General features: G+C 47.8%; 2 protein-coding genes across 9 annotated transcripts in view; both read right to left on the bottom strand.

Moving 5' to 3' along the window:
- Positions 1-8,288, bottom strand: part of GTF2I (general transcription factor IIi) — a 50,534-nt gene extending 42,246 nt beyond the window's left edge. For 4 of the 5 annotated variants that reach the window (XM_048967081.1, XM_048967082.1, XM_048967083.1 and 1 more), the window contains exons 1-3: positions 7,648-7,748; positions 4,902-5,007; positions 3,787-3,925 (exon numbers count right to left, since the gene is read on the bottom strand). In XM_048967081.1, coding sequence (XP_048823038.1) covers positions 3,787-3,925; positions 4,902-5,007; positions 7,648-7,745 — 343 coding nt within the window. In that variant the 5' untranslated portion in view covers positions 7,746-7,748. Of the gene's footprint in view, positions 1-3,786; positions 3,926-4,901; positions 5,008-7,647; positions 7,749-8,115 lie in introns of those variants that run through there. The other variant, XM_048967085.1, reaches the window with a different exon arrangement.
- Positions 8,289-12,760: 4,472 nt separating this feature from the next.
- GTF2IRD1 (GTF2I repeat domain containing 1) overlaps positions 12,761-22,950 on the bottom strand; it is a 50,692-nt gene continuing 40,502 nt past the window's right edge. For 3 of the 4 annotated variants that reach the window (XM_048966838.1, XM_048966840.1, XM_048966837.1), the window contains 6 exons: positions 18,652-18,699; positions 16,199-16,276; positions 15,004-15,196; positions 14,630-14,667; positions 13,616-13,752; positions 12,761-12,990 (listed from right to left, as the gene is read on the bottom strand). In XM_048966838.1, coding sequence (XP_048822795.1) covers positions 12,916-12,990; positions 13,616-13,752; positions 14,630-14,667; positions 15,004-15,196; positions 16,199-16,276; positions 18,652-18,699 — 569 coding nt within the window. In that variant the 3' untranslated portion in view covers positions 12,761-12,915. The remainder of the gene's footprint in view (positions 12,991-13,615; positions 13,753-14,629; positions 14,668-15,003; positions 15,197-16,198; positions 16,277-18,651; positions 18,700-22,950) is intronic. The other variant, XM_048966839.1, reaches the window with a different exon arrangement.

Genomic DNA, 22,950 nt, shown 5'->3' with positions numbered 1-22,950 from the left:
TTGCCTTTTTTGAATATCATCAGCTACAAAGAAAAAAAAACACTGATATAAGGGCTGTTTGGATGGTAGATGGCACAGAGGCTTTCAAAAGCACCACTCCAGATTTTCTAGGCAGTTAAGCTGCTTTGTAGATCTGACTCTGCTGCTAGCACTGCTTTTTTACTGCCAGTATCAGGAATAACTGCAATTGGTGTGATGCAACAAGCAATGTCACACAGAACTGCAAGAGTAAAATTTACTGAGAACTCTTAGAAACAGGTTGGGAAATTGAGAAAAGGGGAAAACTGAGAAGAGTCACAAAACCTTCCATTTCTGATGTCCAGTACAGGCAGCGCCCAGCCTATCCAAGTCCTGCTGCTTAAACACACAGGGCAGACAGATGAAATGAGCTGCATCTCTTTATACAGTTAGGAAGACACTGCAAGGAAGGCAAGGTCAAGGTAAAATAGATTTGCTTTCATCTTACACAGGTATCCTCCAGCCCACGGGGATGAACAATTAGGGATGAAGTAGACTCATGCTCTCCAGTGTAGGTGTTGTATGCAAACTGACACTCAGAATCCAGCCTGCAATCCTTGAAGATGAAAGGATGCCCAGGATCAAAACATCAGTGTTTTTGTGCACTAGACGCAAAGTCAACGCACTCATTCTCTATGGAGGAGAGATCCTGCACAGCAAACAGCAGCTCCTGTGGAAGCCAAACTCAGTACTGACAACAGTCACTGCATACCTAAAATTGCTGTTACAAACTAGGAAGCCAGCATCTATCACTGTAAGACCCAAGGCATCGTTTAACTTAAGCCATGGATGCTTAATTCCCCCTAGAATACAGAGCTTACTATATGGCCCAGAAACGTTAAATTCAGTTACTCAGATGGAAATTACAGCCAATACCACAAAGTCCAACAGCTGAAGACTTGAAAGTACTTCTTTCTTTTTTGTGAAGAGATGGTAAGATGCAGCATTTCATGGTTCTGTTTACCTTATTTTTCCTTATTGCTGACAAGAGGAAAAAACTCCCTGCAAAGCCTAACGCGTTCTCAGAGACCAGAGGGGTGCAATGAGGCAGACACCCAGCCACAGACCTTCAGGCTGCTCCACAATAACTTTATTTATGGGACAAGTCATTTTACTTGCCTACAGAATTAGGAGGATATTGAAGATATTCAATAGTAATCCACATACCAAAGATACTGGTGAGTCAAAGCTGAGCTATCTTTCTTGTGAAGTCTCTGGAACACTGCGTGACATTCATTCATCACGAGTAGGAGGAACTCATTTAAAACAGAAATTCTGATCACTCCTGAAGCTACAAGGAGCCCTTGCAACCCATGGCTAGATGAACATGGAAGCACAGGTAAGAAGAGTGAAAGAGTCTCAGCCAAAGTCCCTCCAGGACTTAAAGCAGAACTCTGGCTAGATGTATTTCTAAGATCAGCAGAGAATCCTGAGGCCACTAGAAGGAAAAAGAAGGTGCAGTGCTTACCATTCAGGATGAGCAGTCCACAGATGCAATCCCAAAGCCCTAGCACCAAAGAGTGAACAAGTAGCAACACTGAGAGCTGACAGAAAGCCACAGAAGTAGCAGGATTGTACTTCCACACAGCCCATGTACTGCGGGTGCCACAGCTGGCACCAGTGGATGTTCAAGGACAGGTCACCAGGACTCTTGGCAAACACTCAGCATCTAGGTGAGGGCTGGATACATGGTGCATTCTAATCCTGCTCAAAGTACAGAGCAGGTGATCAAAAAGGCACTTCTGAGCCAACAAGCTCTTCTGTAAGTTTACTTCTGACTGGTAAAGTCAGCTCAGGGATGAGCTGAGGCCTCTTCTACTGCCCTTTTGTGTGTGCATGAGGATGAATCCCACAGAATCAATAGCAAACCTCAAGGGAAACTGTCAAGATGGCTAGATGAAGGGAACGTCATCCTCAAGACATCCCAGCCTTCCATCTCCTGTTCAGAATGGCTGATAACCCAGAGAGCAAGGAGGCATTTCATCTCACCACAGGCCATCCATGAGGAACTGTGCAATTCATTTGAGTAGGGAACAGCTAGAGGTACTGGTAGGATAAGAGGCAGATGATCTGCATTGCTTCCATACCCATGGCTTGCCCATACTCTGTATGATATTTGAGTGCCTCTCATACGCTCCTTTTTACGTAGAGCAGAAACTCACACAGGCTTAGAAGAACTGATGATGCAGGTTACCTGAGTTGCAGATCATGTATGGAAGCACAGAGTTCCACACTACAAGGCATAACAAACCATTTCACTGTAACAAAGAGCTTGCAGCCATCTTAATTAAGCACAGTTCAGAAGAGTCTATTATCTGACTCCATTTTAAATAATTAATGCCTTTTCAACATTCAGCACACAGCACATATCAACATTAAAAAAAGCAATGCTATAACCTGTTCCCATCAAATTTTTCTTAAGGTAGCAAGGTACAACAAGATCCTTATGGAGCTTCTTCCTTCCTTCACACCTAACCCATGAATACAGACTGAGATTTGAGTGGCTTCATTCACACAGATCTACCCCATGGTGCTCTGGAGGAAGCATAAGGAAAATACTATTTTCAATGTAGATATTGTTTAATCATATCTGACAGTATAAAAAAAGATATTCATAGACAGTATAATTTATAACTGGAACAAAACTAAGGGTCAGGATTAAGAGAACTGACATAAGATTTTAATAAACATATGCATATCTACAGAAATCTTAACTGATACAGTTCAACCAGCACGGAAGGAAAGTGCTTGCCATGGTCCAGAACCAAAAGCACAGACCTAGCCAGGGAGATCAAACAGACCCAGTTACTGTAGATCCCACACCAACACACACTGCAGACAAAGCCCACAGCATTCTACCTGGGCATGCAATACCACTGTTCTGCCTGTACCACTGGGTTAGCAAACAAAGTATTTGGGTTCACAGGGAAATCCTTTAACAGCAGGTCAGGTGAAAAGCTGAACATCCTCCCATTGTTCAGCTAATAGTTTTCATAAATACCAGTATAAAAACCCTGCCCCTGTAGAAATTATGAAGAGGAGGAATGGATTTATCTGATCCTCAATTCCTCACTGAGGTCATCACTCTGCATTTTGATATCATGTTACAGTCCCACATTACAGTGGTTTTCTTAGAGTAAATACTCTTAGGCCTGCAGAAAGTCACTGTCCCACAGCACAGCAGTGGACAAATCCAGACTCTTACCAGATAATCTGGATCTTCAGAGTTTTAGCTAGCAGCAAAAGAATTTTAAGGAGCGAATCTTTCTGTTACAGATTAAACATGGCTGCACTGCACACAGTGTTTAATTAGTCAAGCCAGCATATCTTACAGCTGTTGTTTTAAAATTCCTGCAGACTGGTTTTTCTCTCACATCCTGCTCTTGACCTTCATCTTCTCCCTCCCTCAGGCAGATAAAGGCACTCTGCATTATTGGCTAAGCACTGACCATCAGCAGTGTTTTCCTATACACGCATGTAAACCCTCCACAAAGAATCACTGCATCTTTGAGAGCCCACTCTTAAAACACTGCTCTGTACACAATGAATCACGTTTTATAATCACACGAGTTCCACTATGAAAATTAACAGAAACAAAAAACACTCCCACAGATGTGAAGGGGTACAAAAGTAATGCAGCTGTAACTTCAGAGCAGCATACAGAATACAGCCACGATATACAGGACTTTGCTCTCAAAGGATACTAGTATTGTGCAATATACACTAAGCAGCTTGAGTGAAAAAGAAAAAAAGAACGTTGAAACTTACAGTATTTAACAAAATCCTTCTGAAAATCTTTCCTGGAATCAACAAAGGCTCTTCCCCTCTCAGTTCCAACTACAAAGACGTCTGTTTCATAGACAGCGATGCAGGCAACTTCTGCCTTGGACTTGGCAAGTTCTTTACACTATGAAAAGAAACAGAAAAGCATTTATTGTCCTTGTTAAAGGTATATTCTATAGAAATGTATGCAGAATCACTTAAAGCAGTTACTGCTTCTGCTGCCAGCATCCACTCCTTAAAAGACATCGTGAGTTACATAATGTCAGTCAGCAGCAAAGGATAGTTTATGTATCCGGAATTCTTTTGATGAGAAACCTTAAAAGCACTATAGATGCATTAGTGAAATTGAGGTCTCATCTAGACTGAGAAGTTGAACTGCTTTTAATTAAAATGATTTATTCAATCTATCCTTTGGAAATTATCATTTCAATTAGATTTCAATTAGATAATGGTGTTGTCCTAGAGAGAATTTCGCCCTTCCACAGCACACTTAACACAAACAGTGCTCTGTTTGGAACAGTGTGGCTGGAAGCAGGAAGGCTTCCTGTAGCCTGCCCTGTCCTGACAGCTGTGCTCTGTGTGGATTCCTCTTGAGAAGGGGAAGGATTGCAGCCTCCCTGTGAAGGTGTAGGTGTGCTCTGCTGGGAGCAATTCCAGGCAAGGGAGTCAAAAAAAAAAAAACAAAAACCAAAAGAACAAAAAAAACCAAAAACTTGCAGAGTATGGAGACAGGAAGTTCCCAAGTCAGTGAAATCATCTAGAAGTGACCACAAAAGGTTAACTATCCTTAGTAACTCAGGAGACCAGGGTGACATAAATAATTGCTGCATGACGTGAAGCAACAAAGCTCTTAGGAACTGAACACAACCCTTGGCTTTGAAACCAATTACCTTATAATCATTATATTCAAAACTTCCTTGCTAACACCACCACAGAGCAAAAAGGAAGGCTGTTAGCATGAATTTCCATAAGCACACAGTCACAGTAGTTGGAGAGCACACACCAAGGTACAGACAGCACAGCACACACCAGCTCTCTGGAGGGAGGCAAGGTATTGCTGTAGCACTGCATGTGCCCAGAGAGCTTTGACAGCCACTCACCATGGACTCCAGTGCTGACACGAGGAACGTGACCACCATCCTGCTTTCAGATGGGTCTTCATCATGCACAGACGTTGCTGCTACCGTAGCTTGGGCCATTCTCTTCCTGGAAAATCAAATATAAAGCCTGTTCAGCTACATGCAACAGTGCAGGAATATCTACCTACAGATACATGTACTCAAAAATCCTGAAGAACCCCACGTGAGCAAATATGCAGGTGCAGCAACAGAATAAATTGTTCACTGTTTTGTTCCTGCATACTTCCTGCTGCAGGAAAGTTAAAACGCTGTTCCATGTCTAGACAAAACACCTAGAGAGATGCATATTAATTGATTAGCTGCATTTATACTGATTTTTCTTTTTGTGCATGCTTGTATCTGCAATAGCCTGAAGAGGCACAGCAGAAAAAGGCAAGCATTAACAGAATGACAAAACTCTCTTGACACTGGTGTTAGAGCAACATGCCTTATAATTCTCAGTACAAGTTCATTAGGGTATCACTCAAATAAACCCCACCACTACAGCCATCCCAAATCGTGGCCTGAGACTCCGGTGTCAGCAACCAGAGCCCAACATTCTTATCTGCATATTAAACAGCTGCAGGATTAATTTCCAAGCTAAGAATTGCCAATTAAGGTGCTCAAATTAAAAGCTGCATTTCAGAAGTGACAACAATAGGATTAAACCCTATTTTATGTGCATCGTAACCGACTTTCAACTTAAAGACATAACAACCAGGAATTGCTCACGCTTATGTTGGCAGAACTGCCAACAGAGAAGGATGACTATACCAAGAACAGCTGCCAAGAGCACATTTTTTTGCTGGATGTTGCAACTGATGTTATGTTCACACAAACCTAATGCAACAACCTGACATGCCTGCAGGTGGGGAGAACTGGGAGAGGCGTTGCTATTACAGCTCCACATGTGAGTCTTCAAGAAATCACCCCCCAAAACCTCCAAACACAGAGTAAGGTGGGGAAAACAAATTTGCAGCATGGACAGTGCAAACACAACAGACACCCAGATGCCTTCTGATGGTCCAGGCAGGTCTGCAAGGTTTGAACAGCTTTAAAGCTGCTATGGATAAATTGGCAGCGACAGTCTGCAGCTACCTGAGGGTATCTGAAATGAAAGGCAGAAATGCCAGCAGCTCAGGTTCTGTGACAACACCACTGCTCTGCACAGTCCCCTCATGCAAAGCTTCGGGGAACATCCCGACTTGTCACCAGTGTGCTGCACAAAAAGGCCCATCTAGAAGCCATTCTTCCAACAGTTAGTAGCTAGCTGCCAGAGTACCACTATTCATCTAACTACTTCAAGGCAAAATTAGACAGATTTCCAACAACTAATAAGCATTCAGGATCAAGAGTACTTAAGCACATGTATTCCTATCAACTACTTTAAGAGAAATGTAAGCAACAGCTACTAAAGAAAGACATGTAAAAAATGGTAAAGAGAAAACAGATGAAGGGAAAGAGCCAAAGACAGAAAACAGACATTGCAACACTCTCTGGTCCAGCACTGTCCTGAGTCTGGGGTGGTGATCTGTGGGTGGAGGGCTGATCAAGGTAAACACATGTGCTCACTTTCCTATTGTCCAGGAGGTCCAAAACTGTCCTTGGGAAGGCAGCTCTGCAGCCAGAAGATCTGGAGTTTCCAATAAGGGTCTCTGGAGTGATGGACCCCTCATCCTCAATCTGTCGCTGCTTTACTTTCTTTTGTGCTCAAACAGATGTTTTTCCTCAAGCTGAAGTTTTTCAGCCATAGGAAGAAAACAGATGTCATCCGTAAGAGGAAGCAGAGAAAAGCAGTTCTCTGCTCTGCTTCTGCAGGTTCACTTCTCTCCTATCTCCCCTCTTGCAGCTCTTCCTGCTCAGGCTGTCTGAAGCAGCACAAGCCAAATTCCTCATCAGTCTCACACAGTGCCAAAGCAGCAAACCGACCACGCAGCACTAAAAACACTAAAACCAATCCTACTGTACAGATGGAAAGACTCGTAACCAAGAATTCCAAAATACAGTTGCTGCTGCAAGCGTGCCTGCACTCAGCCTTGCACATTGCTGTAGATCTGCTGCTCCCAGGGAAAAGCAGCCCAGCAGGGGCCCTTCTATAAGAAATGCCATTCCAGCTGAGCACTTGTTGCCTTACCAAGCTGGAATAAGGAGGAACATAGATTTATAATGAATGCTCTACCTGGAAGGCAGACTGCTGCCTGGCTGTTACTGGTCTCAACCCTTAGCTGCTCTGCCTTCAGGGTGAAGGTATGTTTAATTGCACCCAAACATCAGCCTTCAGACAGAAGGCACCATATCAGAACTGCACAGATTAGAACGCACAGCTGTTAAGTACAAGCAAATCTTTTTGACGATTCATACTGGCTACAAGAAAGCTCTATTTTTCTCCCTCAGTTTGATTCAGAAAACATTAATCCTGACGTGCCTTAGCTAATGGAGCACAGAAACCCTGCAGGGGTGCAGGCAGATCTGTGATGCTCAGGAAGATGCAATGCCCTTTTACCTCTACTACTATTAAAGACCACTTAAAGAGACAAAACAATCCCAACGTTGGCTACTTTAAGAACATCTCTGATTCCTTTCACCCTCAAGCCTACTAGCAAAGCAATACTTAATTCAAACCTCACTATTTCTGGACCAACGTACACTGACAAAGTTTTAGATAAAATGAAAAAACAGCATCCAACCACACTGCTCACGAGGCAGGAATACAAAACAAGGGCATTACCCACGGAGCAGCACAGAAGCTGTCAGCACGGAGCTCCATCCCTGCACTGCAGACTCAGGAGCCCCCCCCGTCCTCACGGCCCCATCCCAGGAGCCCATGGGCCCTCACCCCTACATTAGTTGCATACAGACCACGCCCCTCTCCTCCCGCACCCAATCGCGACCGCTTCTCGGTAAACGCGCCCCCGGCGCCAGCCAATAGCAGGCGGCGGCAACACAGTGGTGACCGCCTCCTCCTGTCCCCACACCTGGATCCCGGGGGGCGGGCAGAATGCGGAGCTCCGCCTCCACCCGCGGAGGAAAAGAAGCCCCCCCCACCCCCAGAGCCGGGCCCGGAGCCTCTCCCAGCCCACAGCACGAGGGTCCCCGCTGCCCTCCCTCCCCCTCAGGGTGCCGGGGAACAGCGGTTCTCTCCCGCCTTCTATCCCCGCGTCGCACCCACAAGGTCCGATCCCACCCCGCCGCTCACCGCTGGCTGTAGAGGCTGAGGGGAACGGCGGGCAGTGGCGGCGGCCACTTAAAGCAGCCTCTCGGCGCTGGGACGGGCCCAGAGGCCCCGCTGCTCCCCTCGCGGTCTCGGGCTGAGCACAGCGCCGCTCACGGGGAGGGGAGTGGAGGGGGAGGTTTTTGTTCACCCGTGTACCACTGCGCATGCGCGCGCCTCGCGGGGGCTGCTGGGATATGTAGTCCGCTCCCCTGCGGCCACACCTCTCCACAGCGCGCGGTGTGTAACGCGGCGAACTATAACTCCCATCGTGCCCCGCGCGGGGCGGAGCGGCGCGAATCCCAGGGAGGGAGCGCGGGGGCAGCGGTGGCCTTGGAGGGGCATCCTGCGTGAGGGGGTCCGGTCGCCATTTCCTGTCCGGCCGGTTGCACTGGTCCTTCAGTTTGGGACCTAAATTCCTCGTGTCCCTTTGCTTTCCCCTCTGCTTGTCAACCAGATGAGCATCGGCTGCAGGCTGAATGAGGTGTTCACACCAGGCAAGAAAAGCATTTCTCTTCATGCTGTAACACCGGAGTTGCTGTGGAGAGGAGAATTCAGAGTCGTTTTTGTCATCGTTAAAACAGAGAAATTACATCTTCAGCACAGTCTCCTCCTGGAAACAAAATGAGACCAATCCGTACTTATTTCTTCTGACTCATTACTTCTGTTTCATCTTCAGAAACACGTATTATTCTCTTTAGCACTCAAAGGTTTTAGGCTATGTCACAAAACTTTGCTCCAAGATGTGCATGAGTTACAAATGTCACCTCCAGCTAAGCACAGAGTAAGGTGTTTCACTTGACTCCCATTTGAAGTATCCATGGGAAAATCTAAGTATTCTTGACAAATTACGCCTAAATATCTAACATCTGAGAGCGAGAACCTCAGTGTGTGAAACCAATGAGTGCTGAAGAGCTGGTGGCAGGGTGATGGGGAGCAGGGGGAAGCCCCAGGCCCTACAGGAACAGTCCTGATGCTGAATTGTGTGGCATTCCCTTATCTTTTATACTCTGTGCAGAAGCTCAGTGTCAGATACAGACCAGAGCCCAGAGCCCAGGGCTCTGGGCTGCCCATTGAGCTGTGCTCCAGCTGTAGCTAGATGGGATGTCTTTTCTTCTCCCAGACTACGAGCTATTTTAATTTCAGTTCCAAAGCCAGGAACAGCAAAGAACACTTTGCACTTGAGAACACTACTGGAGGACCAGAACAGCACATGGATGTGCTCCTGTTGGCTCGATTCCTTTGCAGTTTTCCTTCACTGAGCTTTTTCTCTGTTAAATAGTAAGTAAGGACATCCTGTTTTCACTGGGAACATGATGCACATGATAAGTACAGTTACTTGCAAGGTAATAACATTATTTTCCTCCATACTTTGCTGCAGTGCCCTGGGGCATTCAGCAGGGATGCTGATCCAAGGGTGCTCCAGGTCCCACTCATTTGCCCTGCAGTGCCTTTGGCCTGGAGACAGAGCCTGCAGCCAGCTCCCACAGACTGACACCAGCACCATCCAGCTCATATCTGTAGGACAGAAACCTGTGCCATCCTATGGCAAAGCAGTGGAAGTGCCACCTGTAGCTGTCTTTTTGATTCTCCTCTTCTGTTTGATTCAAAGTTGGATATAGGGGAAAAGCCTGTTTTGGAAGAAGCTCTGAAGCAGGACAGAAGTTGTCATCACAAGCCAATGGACTACAGGTCTTCAGGGTTTCCCTGTGCCAGGCTGTGCTGCAGCACAGCAGCCCCTTGCCAGTGGCTGATCCCTTGGTATTCATCCAAGAGAACAGGATCAGACTGGGTTCAGCAAGACCAGCACCAAGCCAGAGCCAAGAGACACGACCAAGGGACCATCGTCTCCTCCCACAGGCTACCTGCACTCCTCCCTGCTCTTCCAGACCCCCAGGAACAGGACAGCCAAGTGGATCTGCACATCCTCAGAGCTGTGTGTCTGGAGTCAAGCACAAGTGATGCCTTCCCCTGGTGCTCACCCAGACCCCAGCTACCTTCAGGAGGTTCCTGCCCATGATGAGCTTTGCCAGCTTGAGTGCTCAGCACTCAGCAGTTCCTGCTTCCCAACTTCTCCAGCCTCCCTATGAGCCCACACAAACATTCCATAGCACTCTTTGGAATTAGCTGAAATGTCTCCCGATCCTTGAGGAGGGAGCATCCATCCATCCAATTTTGCCAATAGCAAAATGGCAAAGCCATGGAGCTGCCCAGCATGGGTCCAGAGGGGGCCACAAGGATGCTCAGAGGGCTGGAGCATCTCTCCTATGGAGCAAGGCTCTGGGGGCTGTGGGTGTTCAGCCTGGAGGAGATTCACATCCCAGCCCTTTCCCCAAACACGCAGTGCTAACCCCTAAACCCAGCCAACAAACTTACCATTTCCCTGCATATTTTTTTTCCCAAAATGTTTCCTTGCAAATGGATTCGGGGCTCTGAATGCAGCACAGATGCTGTTTATGCTGCTCTCCAGCATCTCCGTGCACTATATTTTTAAAAAATGATTTGAATCAAAGCGCTCATTCTTTAATTAAACTTCATTTAGCTGCCATCTGCCTGGGATCAAAATGGCTTCATGTTTTGCAACTCTTAATGAGGATTGTTATTGGATTTGTAAACACAGAGACTACAGCAACAAAAAAAAAACACCACCAAAGTCTTTGAAAAGTAATAAATGAGGAACATGGCTCAAGTGTTAAGATCTCCATCTTCTAATTGTGACAGAGTGCATCCCATTCAGCAGAAAATCACGTTGCACACAAAAACTGTGTATAAAAATATCCTGTGCTAAAAGACCAAGACGAGGGAAGATGCAAAATTACAGCTAAGGGAAAGCAGCAATAAAGCAAGATCTGGAGTTTGGGGGAATAGGGCAGCATGTAAGTGCAGCAGGAATCGCTGCTCATCACTCCTCAGAACTGTGACAAGAGTGCAGCATCTTCAAACCCCAGCCTGGTGCCAGCTGGCTGCAGAGCTCGGGGGCATGGGGAATCTTTGAATTCAGCCATGTCCAGAGCAGTTACTGCACCTGGATTTGGGTCCAGAATGACCCTCATGCACCCACTTGGGGAAATGAGGCAGCCAAGAGTGGAAACAGCCCTGCTGGCTCCCCCTCACCTCCCTTTTCCCCCACTTCTCTAGCCTTTAGGAATGCACTCAGCTCTCTAAACAGTCTTGAGTCCCCAGTGCAGCTCAGCGCCCTGATTTGGCTCAGTGCTGGGATCCCTGCCTGCCCATTGCTGGGAACCTCGCTCATTACCCAGCCTCAGTGCCGCCCTCGGTGTTCCAGAACCAGGCCTTTACACTGCAAAAAATAAGAGAAGTCAAGATATAATGAACGCGCTCTCCCAGGAGACACCTCCTCAGGGTGGTTTGATCTGTGAGCGAACCCCTTTCAGACATTTTAGAAGACAGAAAGTGTGTTTTTTTTTTAACCTCTAAAGCACTTTTCTTTTTGTTTCCTAATTGGAGATGCCATGGGGTTTCAGCACCAGGCAGAAACATGAAAGACTTCAGATTTTGATGCCAACTGATCAGATGTCAAACTGCACATCTAATTGGGGTCATGGGTACAGATCTTTGCCCTTCTTCCAGCTGCCAGCCTCGTGCCTTCTGCTGCATTTGTTTAGGCTTTTATTATCTCGTGCCATCATTTGCATCTAACTCCACAGCAAGTCGAGGATGAGGAAATAAAATTGCAGCCGTTTGCAACAGCTCTGCCACTGCTCAGAACCCTCTGCCAGCACGGAGACGGATTTGTGCACATCCAGAGAGGACTCATAAAGCCAACAGAGCAGCCTGTTACACTCAGAAAAGCCACTGTGAGTGACTTTGATGCCTGTGACCAATGCCACCTCTGCCTGAAGGTGGCAGCTGGAAGCAGGAATGTGGGCACGGAAACCATTCTGCTCACTGACCCCTTACATGGCCATGCACTTGCTGCCATTGTGTCACTCGAGTACAGCTCTCAGCACCCAAAAACCCACATTAAATACCTGCAGTGATAACAGCAACCGGCAACGCCAGCTTCTGCTGCCAAAATCTGCTGGTGGAATGGAGGTAAAGTTGGGGAAATTCCAAATAACAACCCTCAATGGATGGGGTTACTTCATTTGGTTCTTGTGGTGCACAGAGGAAGCTCTCCCCATCTCTCTGTAACACTTGCAGCTTTTGGTCCAGCACCATGGAATGGGTTGAGCACCAGAGCTCTATCTGAACGGACCATTGGAGCTTTCCTCCCCCCATAAGGCACCAAAGCTCTGATCACAGATCAGAGAATCACAGAATGGTCTGCTTTGGAAGGGACCTTAAAGCTCACCCACCCCATAGGCAGGGACACCCCCAGTGGGCCAGGCTGCCCAAAGCCCCGCAGCTTCACCATGTCAGAAGGCAGCACGCCGTTCCTCCTGCAGCTCCCAGTGAGTTTTTACCTTTGCTTCCAATCTGAAGACATCAGTGGCAAACGAAGCCCCAAAACGAGCCCAACCTCTTGGTCACAAAGACTTCAATCAGCAGCCAAAGCACAAGGATTTCTGACAGAGGTGTCCTCCTGCACCTTCTCCTTCCTACAGATGCTATTTGTCAATTATGTACGTAATAAAATAAGTACTTTTAAGAGCAAGGCAACACTTTTTATTTTTATTTAAAAAGGCCTTGATGGCAGGAATATAGTGTAAAAATCATTGGAAAAACTAAAAGGCATTGATACATATTGGAATATACACTTTTTACATAAATTACATTTATTTATTTATTCTTTCATTTGAGGTTCTTATTCGGTATTGAGGTCTAATAGTTAATAGGTCCTGGGATCTGGACATTTAGACCACCATAGTCTAACATGTACATGTTCATGGGCCATTGCTGAAAGAGAGGGAGAGAAAAAGAAGGCAGAAGTCTCTGTTAGCACACGACCAACAAATGCAAACATCAAATCTCTGACATGTTCAGACATGAGCAGTTGCTCCCACTTTCCAAATAAGATAAAAGAACCAACCCAAAAGCAAAACACCACCAGCAAACAAAAAAAGCCTTTTAAGACTATATTTCTCTCACTTTTTTTTTTTCTAAGAAGCATTTAGTAACATCCACAACTGAAGCCAAGCCCTGAGGGAGGACAGGCTGAATGCAGCTCCACTGCTTTCATTTCCTACTTTTGTAGTTTAGATGTGCGCTGGAGCTCAGCGTTGCTCCCGGAATAAGGACTGAAGGGGGATGCTGGGTCCCACCAAGAGGCACACGGGGCCATGGGGCCACAATTACCTCCATTTGGGCAGGATGGAGCCCCACGGAGCACTGCTCCACTGACACAGCCGACAAACCCAGCAGGGAAGGGCAGCCCCAAAGCTGCATCCCCTCCTCCAAGCCCGGCCATGCCACTGAGCTTTATAGTGCTTGTCAGGAGGAGCACTGATGGTTAGAGAGCAAAGAGCAGCGTCCTGCTGCCAAAAGGCAGATAGTAAACCACTTAATATATGGAAGGCTTTACCACAAGTGAGATCTGATTTGTTGACGACGTAGACTCCATATTGGAAGAGGAGGAAGAGGAAGATGAGGAAGAGGAAGATACTGAGTTCCCTTCGGAGATCCTCTTCCTCTTCCGCTTGGGAACACCGCTGTCTTTTTCTGCAGGGAGAGAGGGAAAAAATGAGGTGGCTGTGCCCCACAAGCGTGGCTAAGGGGAGAACAGCCCAGGGAGGTGGGGGGTCACCATCCCTGAGGTGTCCAAGAGCTGTGGAGATGTGGCACTGAGGGATGGGGTCAGGGGGCATGGTGGGGGGTTAATGGTTGGATGTGGTGATCTCAGTCTCAGGTCTTTTCCAATCTTAATGATTCTGTGATTATATATCAGCGTGTATATATACATATATGATATACCCATGTATATGTGATATCCTATATGATATACCCACATTTATATATGCATATATAAAGTTTCTCATCTGTCTCATTCTACATCAGCTCAAACTGCAGGTTTGCCAGGTCTGTCTCCTCTCCCTAGCCACCTATTTTCATAAAATAAAAAGGATCCTAATTATCTCTAGAGCTGCTAATTCTGACACATTTGATTAAATGAAATTTATTGGGGAGGATGGGACACAGAAAAACACATTCAGAGGGATCACAGAAACCTTGTTTCCTTAGAAGCTCAATAGATAAATGACAGATGAAATTAAGGGCTTTAACCAGTGAATAAATTGCTCATGGTGAATAAATTGCTAATGGGAAAGGGACTGTTAAATCCTCCAGAACACGCTGAAAATTTGAGTCTAAGAGCACAGGTCTCTTGCCAGCTCATGGCAATACAGTCACCAAAATCGACAGGTTGCTTCTGAGCAGATGCTGAGTCTGACTTTCCATTTTCCAGGTCGGATCCTTCCCCTGGCCTTGCTGAGGGATGCAGGAGAGACTAATGCCTGCTCCCCATGGCCCCCATCTGTTTTGCTCATCTGTTTTCTCTGCCACACTGCAAGGAAAGTCACAGACACGTTCCAGCCCTTACCTGTTGGTTTGGCCTCAGTGCAGATTTCGGAAAATGGCCTGTGTAAGAAAACAGCACGTGGTCAGAGCCTGCAGACACCTTCCCCACTTCTTGGCAGGGAAGAAACCCCATACAACTCACTGGGTCTCTGGGCCATCCCCTGATCTGACCCATGGCAGCCCCTGGTGCCAATGCCATGCCCTTCCCAACACAGTCATCTCAAACTGTGTAAGAAAGAGGGGATTAATGGCTGAGCACCTCCTGTGGCACACACAGGCTCTCCATGGGTGTGCAGCAGCACGGTGCCGTGCTGGTGGCTCTATGGGGACATAGTCAACTGGCTGGAGAAACGGGGACAATACCTAATTAGTGCTCACAGATCTGGAAGAACTTACTGGAGCTGGTTGATAATCACCATCCGGATGCTCTCCCGTGCCTTCAGGATCTTCTCCAGCCGGTGGATGTCATAGGTGTTAGGGTTTCGGAAAGGGATATCGTCCGGCAGCCCGGTGACCTCCACCGCATCGGGGCTGTCCCTGATGAGTTTATAGGGCACCATGATGGGTCGGTTCAAGCCCAGAGCTTCTCCTGTAAGGGCAGAGCAAAGAACATGAGGCTTCACCCCACAGGGCTTGGGACAACACCAACCTGAGGAGTGAGAGCTACAGAAGAAGCCACAACTGCTGTGATGACCACAGGGCAGACGTGGGGCCGCGTTGCCGTGTTGCAGCCATGTCTCACTGAGCTGCTCCATGTCTGCCTGCCCAATTTTCTGCCTGCCTATCAGCTGCCAGCCTGCATTTCTCCAGCTATCAGCACTTTTGGGGTGGTGATCACACCCAGCATGCTGCGTTTAACAGATCACAGAATCATAGAATGGCTTCAGAAATCATTTTTTTAATTCCTTCATCCTACGGCAATGAAATACGACCATTTAATCACATGCAGCACTGCAAGTACTTCCTTCTGTGCAGCTTAAACCTGCTGTCCATTTCTCTTGGTACCCCTTTAACTCCTGCACTGTACAGAACAGCAAGAATCCCTCCCTCTTGTGCTGGTCATGGTCCTAAAAGCTTCTCTCACCTCCTCTTTGCCATCAGCTGGCTCTTTTCCCTTCTCTTTCAGTTACTTTTGGCTACTGGCTGCCCACAGATGCCACTAAACTGCCGCTGTGGGGCTGAGCAGCCACCAGGACTTGGGAAATAACCACTAAGTGACAGCAAGGAGCAGCAAGGGGACAGCCCATGGGCTGAGCCAGTGACACCACTCAGGGCTGCGCATCCTCTCACCAGCTCCTATTTCCCCCCAGTTCCAGTTGATATTCCTATTCCTTTTCCCAAACACCCAGCAGGCAGCACAGGGAGCCCGCAGAGGGCACTGAACAACTCCCTCCCCATCCCAACAGGAAGGTCACAGTCCCACCTGCAGGAAAGTCCCCAGGGCCAGGCTGCAGCAGGAAGAATCCCGTGCTGCGGCAGGCTGCCCTGTGCTCAGCCTATAAATAGAGCCCCTCGGCCTAATTAATTTTAACTACGGCTGCTGTCAGCAAAAACAAACTCTCCCTGCTCAGCGTGCAGGCGGGAGGCTCACCGTATTTTTCATTGAAAAGCTCTTTCACTTGCTCTCGGAGAATCACCTTCTCTCCGAGCCTGTTGGCGTCATCCTCATCTGCAAAGCAAAAAGGGCAGCCAATTAAATCCCCCACCTCCTTCTGACCCACAGAGAAACCATCCTGCTGCCATCACGCTGAGCTCGAGGTGCTGCCCTGTCTGAGCACCGCTGTTCTCTGCCTGCACCTTCTGTACGAAGGAGCTATAAAACGCGGCCAGATCTGCGTCTGCTGCAAGCTGACATGGTTGAGAGCCTTTTACATCCACTTTGCGGTGCTGGAAATGACTGCAAAATATGCAAAGCAATGGAGACTCAGACCCCGAGTGCCACAAACGCTCCCCCAAGTGACATCAAGGACTATGATAGTGCTTTTATAGCCGGGTTCCTAAGTACAGTATTGTTTTATAATACGCCATATAATCAGCTTGGCTTTACTAGCTTTTTTAATTACCCTCATCACGCCAACCGGTTTCTTCTCTGTTCTCCTGTTTTAAACACCATGCCTGCACCAGGAGACCTCTCACAGCTACACAGCAGCCTCAAGGGGCTCCAGGACAAAATGAATGCGTTTGGTTCCTGCCTGCTTTGGTGCTTTGCCACCCACTGACACCACAGAGTGACCAAATGAAGTTCTTCCATATCTTGCCATGGACAGCCAACCCAGCCCTGGAATACAAACCTCCTTCAATATGGGAATCACAGAGGCATTCCCACCAAGAACCGAGCTTGCCATGCAAAAAACAGGCACCTCTGCCCAGGGCCAAGGTGGGCACTGCAAACCATGGCACATCTAGCAAGGACCCGAGCATCTTCTGCCCACGCTCTGGGGCAATTTAATTTGATTGTGAGCAATCACACGGCCTGAAAGTTTGCTTTATGGACACACATGTGTGGGTCCCTGCCTCCCTGAGTGGAGATGTGGCCCATGTGGCACAAATCACTGCTGTGCTGCTGGAGAGCTGGGTGAGGGGCAGAAGCTCCATCCTTAATGCTCTGCACTCTCAGGAAAGCCTCCTCTTAGAGCTGCTGAGCCTGAAAACACTGATTTCTTATTCCCAACGTGTTTTCCCACAACTAGGAAAAAAAGGGGAGAACTTTCTACGAAGCAACATCCGGGCCAAGGTGTGTTTCAAACCCAGAAATGGCAACAAAAGGAGCTTGAAATGAATGGAGCAAAAACAAATAAAACAGAAGAAACTAAAAGAAGCACCCCAAGAACCTCTGATTTCCAGAGATGAGGCAGCTGCTGCAAGGGGCTGGCGGGGGGCAAACCCTGCAGGCTCCCTCTGTGACTTCCTTGTCATTTATGCTCAGTTTCTGGGATGTATGCAGACACCCATATGGATGTATAGATGGTAGCAGACAAAGAAGCATCAAAGCGACGTGTTCTCACTTGTTTCATTTTCCTCCCAGACTGACAAACGCAGAAGCTCTTTCCTTTCCACTAATGCTCCCCAGAGACCCAACGGGCACAAACAGAATCCCAGGGTTTGTTCTGCCTTGTGGTGCCTTGTGCAATGGGCAGTGCTCCTCAATTCCCATCCAGGGATATGTGAGTGCCGTGGCAAAGCTGGAACTGAGCATGCGTAACAGAGAAGCCAGAGAGGAGGCTCTGTGCCGTGGCATCGCTCCCAGGGCCCTGTGATCCCATCACCCCAGGGCAGGAGGGACCTTAGCCTGCCCTGACATTCAGGCATTTGGCTTTGCAAAATAATCAATGCCACTGAGGCATTTCATAGAGCCACAGAACCATTCTGGTTGGAGAAGACCGCTAAGATCACCAACCCCATCAAACCACTGCCCACGTCCCTCAGTGCCACATCTCCATGGTTTTCAAACACCTGCAGAGATGGTGACCCCACCACCTCCCTGTGCAGCTGTGCCACTGCAGCACTGCTCTTCCTGAGAAGAAATGTTTCCTAATATCCAAGCTGAAACCACAGTAGCATAGAACAGTTTGGGTTGGAAGGGAACTTACAGCCCACCCAGACCGAAGCCCTGTGCCATGGGCCTGGTGCCCCCCACTAACTCAGGCTGCCCAGGGCCCACCCATGAGCTGGGGCACCTCCAAGGATGGGGCACCCAGAGGTTCTTCTCACTGTACCTCTGCATTAACACGCTAACATTACTTCAGGCTGTTCCACAGTGACGTGGGCTTAAATACAATCAGAAGCAGCTCCACCTATGCGTGTTTTCCAAGTGGGACTTGTGGGAGCAGGCACTAAGCATCCAGACACGTGGCCAGACGTGCAGAGAGGATTAATAACAACAACAGAATACTGTTAACACATACTGCATCATTCAGTTCTCGGCATCACAGGGAAAGAGAGGAAAAAATACCTGAAATTTGGGAGTTTTACACGTTTTCATTCGCACATTAAAATGCATTTCTTGTCTGCTACCATCTACGATGCATCAACTGAGCTACGTACCATTCAAAGCAGCGTACGCTTTTTCCAATGACGTTATCCGTCTAGGGGCTACAGCACAAGTTAAAAGAAGAAAACAAAAAGAGAGAAAGAAAAAGAGAGCAATGAGTGCTACAGCTTGGTTTCTTGTTCACAAACAAAAGCAAAACCCAGGGCGATGCTCTCCCTATAAAATTCCTCAGGTCCCAAGGCCTCGTGGGACAAAGATGGTGGAGGCTGGGTGCCACGGGCTGACTGGACTGTGCTCTGATTTATGACATACTCAATATCTGAGCATCCCGTGAGGTTACAGCGTGGGAGCCCGAGAGATGCACGGGAAAATCAGAGGTTGCAGCAGATGGAAAGCAGAGGGAATTGGGTTAGTTCTGCAGCAATGGGGGGAAATGGAGAAAAGGGCTCCCCAAGGAGAGGCTGAGCCTCGCTGCTGACTTCGACACAACATGCGACATCAAAAAGAAATGGATTTCCTGGGGAAGAACCCCAGCAGGGGGGCTGGGCCAGAATGTGCTGACAGTCCCACAAATGGGAAAGCCCAGGGGAAGGGTTGGGCAAGCAGGGGAGCACGTCCTGGTGGGCTGAGCAGAGATAAGAGCAACACGAAGCATCTCGGAATAGGCAGAGACATGAATATTTCAAGCAGGCTGGGGAAAGCCGAGGCTGCAAAATTCTGGCCAATGGTTTTTGGTGAATACATCGTGCAAGGAGGAAGAGATGCAAGCAAGGCACGCCAGCATGGGAAAGGAAAACCTGGGACAGGGATCAGGGTGCTGGGATGGAGCTGAGCACAGATAGGAGGTGAAGTCAGCCACCACTGTTATTAAAATGTATTGGTAATAAATCAGTAAAATAAACCCAAACACTTCCAGCAGGTGGGGATTTCGAGGTGCTGTTATTAAATCATGCTGATTAAGAAAGATAATTTACTTCCTTGCCCTGCCAGTACACATGTGCTCAGCCAACCCCCAGGGTCACACCGCTGCCCTTGGGCACAGAGCATGAAACATGCCAGGGTGCAGCCATGACACAGTATGACCCCAAAAAACAGAGGTCTGGTGACTGAAGCGGGGTATGAGGCTGATGGGAGCAAAGCAGGAGCAAAGCAAGCACAAAGCACAAAGGCCAGGATTAGCTGGGTGTTAGCACTGCCCTCTCAACGCAGGGATGCTGTGTGAGTTAATGGAAGAGAAAACAAGGAAATGAAAAGCAAAGTTCAAAGCAGTCTGAAGCACAGAGGTGTTTAGATACAGGCTTGGAAGCTACAGAGTCATTTATCATATAGAATGGTTGGGTTGGAAGGGTCCTTGCAGCCCCCTCTGCCCCACCCCTGCCATGGGCTGGCTGCCTCCCCCCAGCTCAGGCTGCCCAGGGCCCATCCATGGCATGGGGAACCTGCAGAGAGGGAGCACCTACAGCTCTGGGCAGCAGTGCCAGGGCCTCAGAGCCCTCTGAGTAAAGAATTCCTTCCCAAACCAAATGCAAATTTCCCCTCTTTTCATTTAAAGCCATTTATACCATCATCCGCTTGGTGCTCCACCCTCCGATTCACATCACTAACCAGCTCAGAGGTAAACAAGCAATCATTCACCCTGGCTGAAGGGAAGGCAGAGCAGAAGGAAGGAGCACTCAGTAGCTCTGGTAGGGGTTAAGCACAGGGGCAGCCCTGGGACTGCAGCAATGGAGCCGTGCTCTGCTCCAAACACTGCGCACCGAGGGCTTTGCTCTCCTTTTTTTGTCATTAGGGGCTTCCAACGTGAGGCACATCTCATCAAAGTCCTGCAGAGGATGGTGCTCTCATGATTAAAAAAAAAAGAAGAAGAAAAAAAAAAAAAGGATGCCTGGATGTGTGGCTTTTTTAATTAAAGAACACTGCCTGCCCTACTTTATTAATTGGAGTATGGGAAATAATCTATCAGGGTGGTAGGGAGTTTGGGGAATAGGACAGATGGAGCTGGTGTACATTTTCAATCAAAGCACATAAAAATTAACATACAGAATGCTTGATTCTTTTTTTTTTTTCCAAAGGCTCAAATGAAGCCTGTTTTGTATCTCTGTGCCTCGGGAAAGAAGAAAAGAAAGGATAAGTGCAGTGTTTATTGCACTGGAGCTTCACCCCATCACTTCCACTTCTGTTCTAACGCTGAAAGATTGCTCTGCTTTCAAAAAGTGTTTGTGAATTGGATGCCAGTGGTGGGGGGAAAGGAAACTGGAATAGAGAACACCCCATGGTGCCCATGGGACACAACCCCAGGGGGAGCCCAGCTGGGTTTTGGCTGCTTTGCACTGCAGCCCCCATCGATGCTGACTACAAGGAGAGCAGGCACCTGGGTCAGCAGCACTGCGATCACAGCTGAACCTCCCAGAGCTGCTGGAAAGCTGTGCTGCAGGGCAGTGCTCACCTCCTGGGGACAATGGGGAGCACCCAAAAAACGGCCCGTTCTCACGAACACCCCATCTGCTGAGCACAGAGCTCATTGCACACACAGCAGCCAGTCTGATCCCTGCAGCTCATATCCAGAGAGAGCACCTTGCAGAGAAACAGAGATAATGTGCAGGGAAAGAGCACCAGCACTCAGACTGGACTTACATGCCTTCATCTGCTGCACTCAGAGAATGGGATCCCCACAGAGAACAACGCACCCTGCAGCTCTGAGGGTATTTCCATGCAGGAGATGCACCAGATAGCAAACAAAATATCACAATGCAGCTTGAAGGCAAACCCCAGCTCACCCAAGTGATTCAAGGGGAAAAAAAATGTTTATCTAAAGTTTCCTTTCTCCCTTAAAACATGTATTTCTCACCTAACTTTTGGCAAGGCAATCCTCAAAAACACAACCTCCCTTATAATTCATAAAGTCATCTCCTGGGCTTTCCAGCTTTTCAAACCCACTGCAATGCCATTCTGTTTGGGCGTAACCATTGCTTTCATTTTAATGCTCCTCTGTGAAATAAAAGAGATTGCCATTGATTTTGTTGTAATGCCAAGCATGCACTTCTGCTGGTCTCAGTGCTACGTGGCAGGGCACCACTACAAGAGATGGAGGTGAAAGGAACATGACAGCCTCTCTTACATTTGAATTTCGTCTAATCTGTGGCTATTCATTTTGTTAAGGCAGATGAAAAGCAATCAATTTTAATGCATGGAGATACACAACCGTGTTACCACCCTCCACTGAGGCATACGGTGATGGAGAAGCAGGAGAGAGGTTAATTGCTGTCAGTGGGGCTTTTAGGGGGCAGAGACATTGTGAACTCCTCCCGAGCCCCCTCAGGTAAAACAACACAAAGATAAAACATCTTGGGTTTTGTGCTAGCATGGACAAACCCATGGAGCACACACTCAGCTAGGAAAGGAGGAAGAGAAATACTGGGCATTGAAAAGAAAATCCAATTTTTCTACATCTCTATCTATCATACTGCGTTTCCAAGCCAGCTGGCAGGCTGAAGTATTTGCCTTCTGATATGCTCCTTTGTTAATGGTGTGATTTGTGTCAGATCAGTGTCTCTTAACGTAATTATCCAGATTATAGCAGGGGAGCAGGAAGACAAGATGAGGATGGAGCAGTGGTGCGTCCTCAGCTCGTTCCCATCCACGTGATTCCACTGAAAGCCAAATTCTGTCCCATTTAAGATCTGGCTGATGTGAGGTGTGACCTCCGGGCTGTGCACCAAAAGATGGGAATCCTAACCCAAAACCCATGGGGTCGTGGGGCACCTCCACATGGAGATGGCTGGGCAGGGAATGGGGACCATGCACTGCATGTCAGACAGACTGCTGCTGTCAGAGCCATCTCTGGAGTCTAACACCTTCCTGCAGTTCCAATGAGGCCATATAAATGTTTTCCCCCCTGTCAGATTTCGCTTGCCTAAATTGTGCCATCTCCATGGAGGCTGGCCAAGAAAAAGGAAAGCCATCAATAAAAGACGACAACGCTTTTTGCACCCATCTGTGCTCTTCCTTTGGCTGTAATCACAGACACTGGAAACAAAGGCGGGTTGCTGGATGCATTTCCAGCAGCAACTCTCTTTTTCAGGGAGCAATGGAGCAGCCATGGTGGGACACAGCAGTGGTGCAGGCCCACAGGTGAGCACACAGCACTCCCTCAGTGCAGAAAGCAGATTCCTGCCCTAGATCAGCTCTTTAAAAATGCTGTCATTTCAAGGAAATAGCAGCCATGCACGTGGGTGAAGCTGAGCCCAGCTATTTCGGTCAGGGGAACATTATCAAATGCATCAAACAAAACAAACATACACAAAAAAAAACCCCAACAAAAAAGGAAACACAGGCAAGCAAGATCATAAGCA

This window comes from Lagopus muta, chromosome 20 (assembly GCF_023343835.1).
Source record: "Lagopus muta isolate bLagMut1 chromosome 20, bLagMut1 primary, whole genome shotgun sequence".
In the NCBI taxonomy this organism is placed as follows: Eukaryota; Metazoa; Chordata; class Aves; order Galliformes; family Phasianidae; genus Lagopus; species Lagopus muta.
This window is presented reverse-complemented; position numbering and strand designations above follow the sequence as displayed.